We start from the raw sequence: 2,546 nt of genomic DNA, 5'->3' as shown, positions 1-2,546 counted from the left end.
GGCAATCCCTTCCCTTCCCCTTTGCATGACCCAAATAGGGAAAACCTAGAGGCACTGCTGACACACTGGTAGAGAAGAGCAGGAAAAGAAAGGGGCTGCCTACACCCCCTCCCCAAAACATAAAAGTTCACTTGAAAGGGGCTGTAGCTGGAAAGAGGTCAAGATTGGATGTTGAATTAGATTCTGAGTTTTTAGTATTCATGAGACTGGGATTTAAAATTAGTGAATTTAGATTCTGTCTATAACTGAAAATGGTTGTTATACTTTTTTTTTTTTTTTTTTTTTTTACCATGGAGGCCATGAGTTTGCTGGAGTTCACACCAGCAAGTGTGAAATGAGTTGGAAAAGACAAGAGGAAATAAAAATAAAATATAATTTAGTTCCTGTCTAGGGGCTCTGCTTTTCCAATATCCAATACATATATTAATTACCCACCTATTACTCTTGAATCCCACTCTAGATGTCATGAGATTTCCCTCAATGATAGCTTTGAAGAGGAGATGGAAAGAACCAATGACAGCTCAGGTGGGGATTTCATCTTAGTGGGCTTCTCTGAGCATCCTGAGTTGGAGCTGATCCTCTCCCTTTTTGTCCTGATACTCTACAGCATAACCCTTGTGGGTAATGTGGCCATCATCTCACTCTCGATTCTGGATGCTCGGCTCCATACACCCATGTACTTCTTTCTCAGAAACCTTTCTGTGCTCGACCTCTCTTTTACCACTAGCATTGTGCCCCAGATGCTGGTGAACACGTGGGGAGGCAACAAGAAGATCAGTTATGCTGGCTGCATGGTCCAGTACTGGGTGGCCTTGGCACTTGGCTCCACTGAGTGCGTGCTCCTTGCCGTGATGGCGGTTGATCGCTATGTTGCAGTTTGTTGGCCTCTCCGCTACACCACCATTATGCACCCCAAATTGTGTCACCTCCTGGCAGCAGCTTCCTGGTCCTCTGGCTTTGCCAACTCCTTTCTACAGTCCTCAATGGCCATTGTGCTACCTCGCTGTGGAAACCGGCGTGTGGACCATTTCTTCTGTGAGCTGCTGATCATTGTTAAACTCTCCTGTGTGGATACTGGCCCAACAGAGTCCAAAATGTTTATTGCCCGGCTAATCATTCTAGCTGTGCCTGTCTCCATCATCTTGACCTCCTATGTGTGTATTGCCAGGGCAGTCATGAAAATGCGCTCAGCAGAGGGAAGGAAAAAGGCTTTTGGGACTTGTGCTTCCCACCTAATGGTGGTCTCACTCTTCTATGGGACCATTATGTTTTTGTATTTGCAACCAAAGGACAACTACTCTCAGGACCAGGGCAAAGCACTTGCAGTGCTCTACATGATTCTTGCTCCCGCTCTCAACCCGCTGATCTACACATTGAGGAACAAGGATGTGAAGAAAGCAGTTAGGAAAATTATGGGGAAGGAGCAGGCATAGGGAGATCCAGAGCTAGAATTAGGTGAGGCCAACACAGGAGACAGGATTTTATATGCACTTGCTTTAATTGAACTTCTTTCATTTTCTTTGGGGTAGAGTGGATTATTTAATGTGTACTCCCCTGTGGCTGTCCCTGGACCCTTTTAGGATTGAAACTTGCCAGAAGGAAAATTAATCATCCCTTAAAAGAACTTCTCTAGTCAAATAGTTTCTCACAGGCAAGTAAACCTGTCTTCTATGGCTAACGTCTTTCGAGTCTCAATGAATAGTTACTTACTTATTCAAATACCATCAAATACACACTCTTGTGCTATAGTAAGACTGATAAAAAATTTACTATGTTTTTTTAAGCATCTTCATGGCCATAGCTGCATCTTTACCGTCTCATTCATCATTTTCACTTTATCATTATTTTCACTTTATTCTCAGGCAGGCACACGAATGGCAGATAATCTAGTCAGTAGCACACTATGGAATATTTGCCCACTATGGGTAAGTATATGTAAAACAAAAAGCAAGGATAAATACACAGAGACTAGATATCAAAGATTTATGCTTTTTAGAATTGAAAGGAATCCCCTGAACATTCAGGGCAAGCCTGGAGAAGATGTCAAATTTCTAGAACATAATTCTAGAGGAGATATTTGAACAAGAATAAACGTTTATTTTTTGGGAACATAAGACAGTTTATAAATTTCAAGGTCACAAAAATGATAACTAAGAAAAGACAACTGTATGTTAAGTAGAGAAAAAGTAACTGATTTCAATGATTCAGAGCTTCCCATTCACTCCATAAAGTAAAGAAATTGAAAATAAAAACCCTGTTTTGAGTAGGAAATGAAAGTAAAGGGAGTCAGATATCTTGACCCCTATGGCTACATTTAGGTAGTTTTCTTATGACATGATCCCATGGTTCCAAATTCCCTTTGGCATTGATGGGTTTCTTGTCATTCTATGGTTCAAAATGGGATCAAAGTCCATCATAATTTCTTGAGATATGGCCCAAAGCCTATAATGACATATCTTTTAATGGAGAGCCTTCACTGATTAATGTAGGACTTGAGCAAAGCATCTCTTCTCATTCCCTGAGAAGCACACTTCTTCCTGTGTGGC

The 2,546-nt window shown here is 41.5% G+C and overlaps 1 protein-coding gene across 1 annotated transcript; it reads left to right on the top strand.

The window, feature by feature from the left end:
* Positions 1–500: 500 nt before the first annotated feature.
* On the top strand, positions 501–1,433 carry LOC124101232 (olfactory receptor 2Y1B-like). Its single transcript, XM_046457116.1, has one exon. The coding sequence runs from the start codon at positions 501–503 to the stop codon at positions 1,431–1,433; it is 933 nt and encodes a 310-aa protein (XP_046313072.1).
* The last annotated feature ends 1,113 nt before the right edge of the window (positions 1,434–2,546 follow it).

The sequence above is a fragment of the Marmota monax genome, unplaced genomic scaffold (assembly GCF_021218885.2).
Source record: "Marmota monax isolate L192 unplaced genomic scaffold, Marmota_monax_Labrador192_F-V1.1 WCK01_AAM20220418_F8-fsc00263, whole genome shotgun sequence".
Lineage (NCBI taxonomy): Eukaryota > Metazoa > Chordata > Mammalia > Rodentia > Sciuridae > Marmota > Marmota monax.
This window is presented reverse-complemented; position numbering and strand designations above follow the sequence as displayed.

Excerpts from the sequence above, each read along its gene's own strand:
- LOC124101232 (XM_046457116.1), top strand. The coding sequence starts at position 501 with ATGGAAAGAACCAATGACAGCTCAGGTGGGGATTTCATCTTAGTGGGC.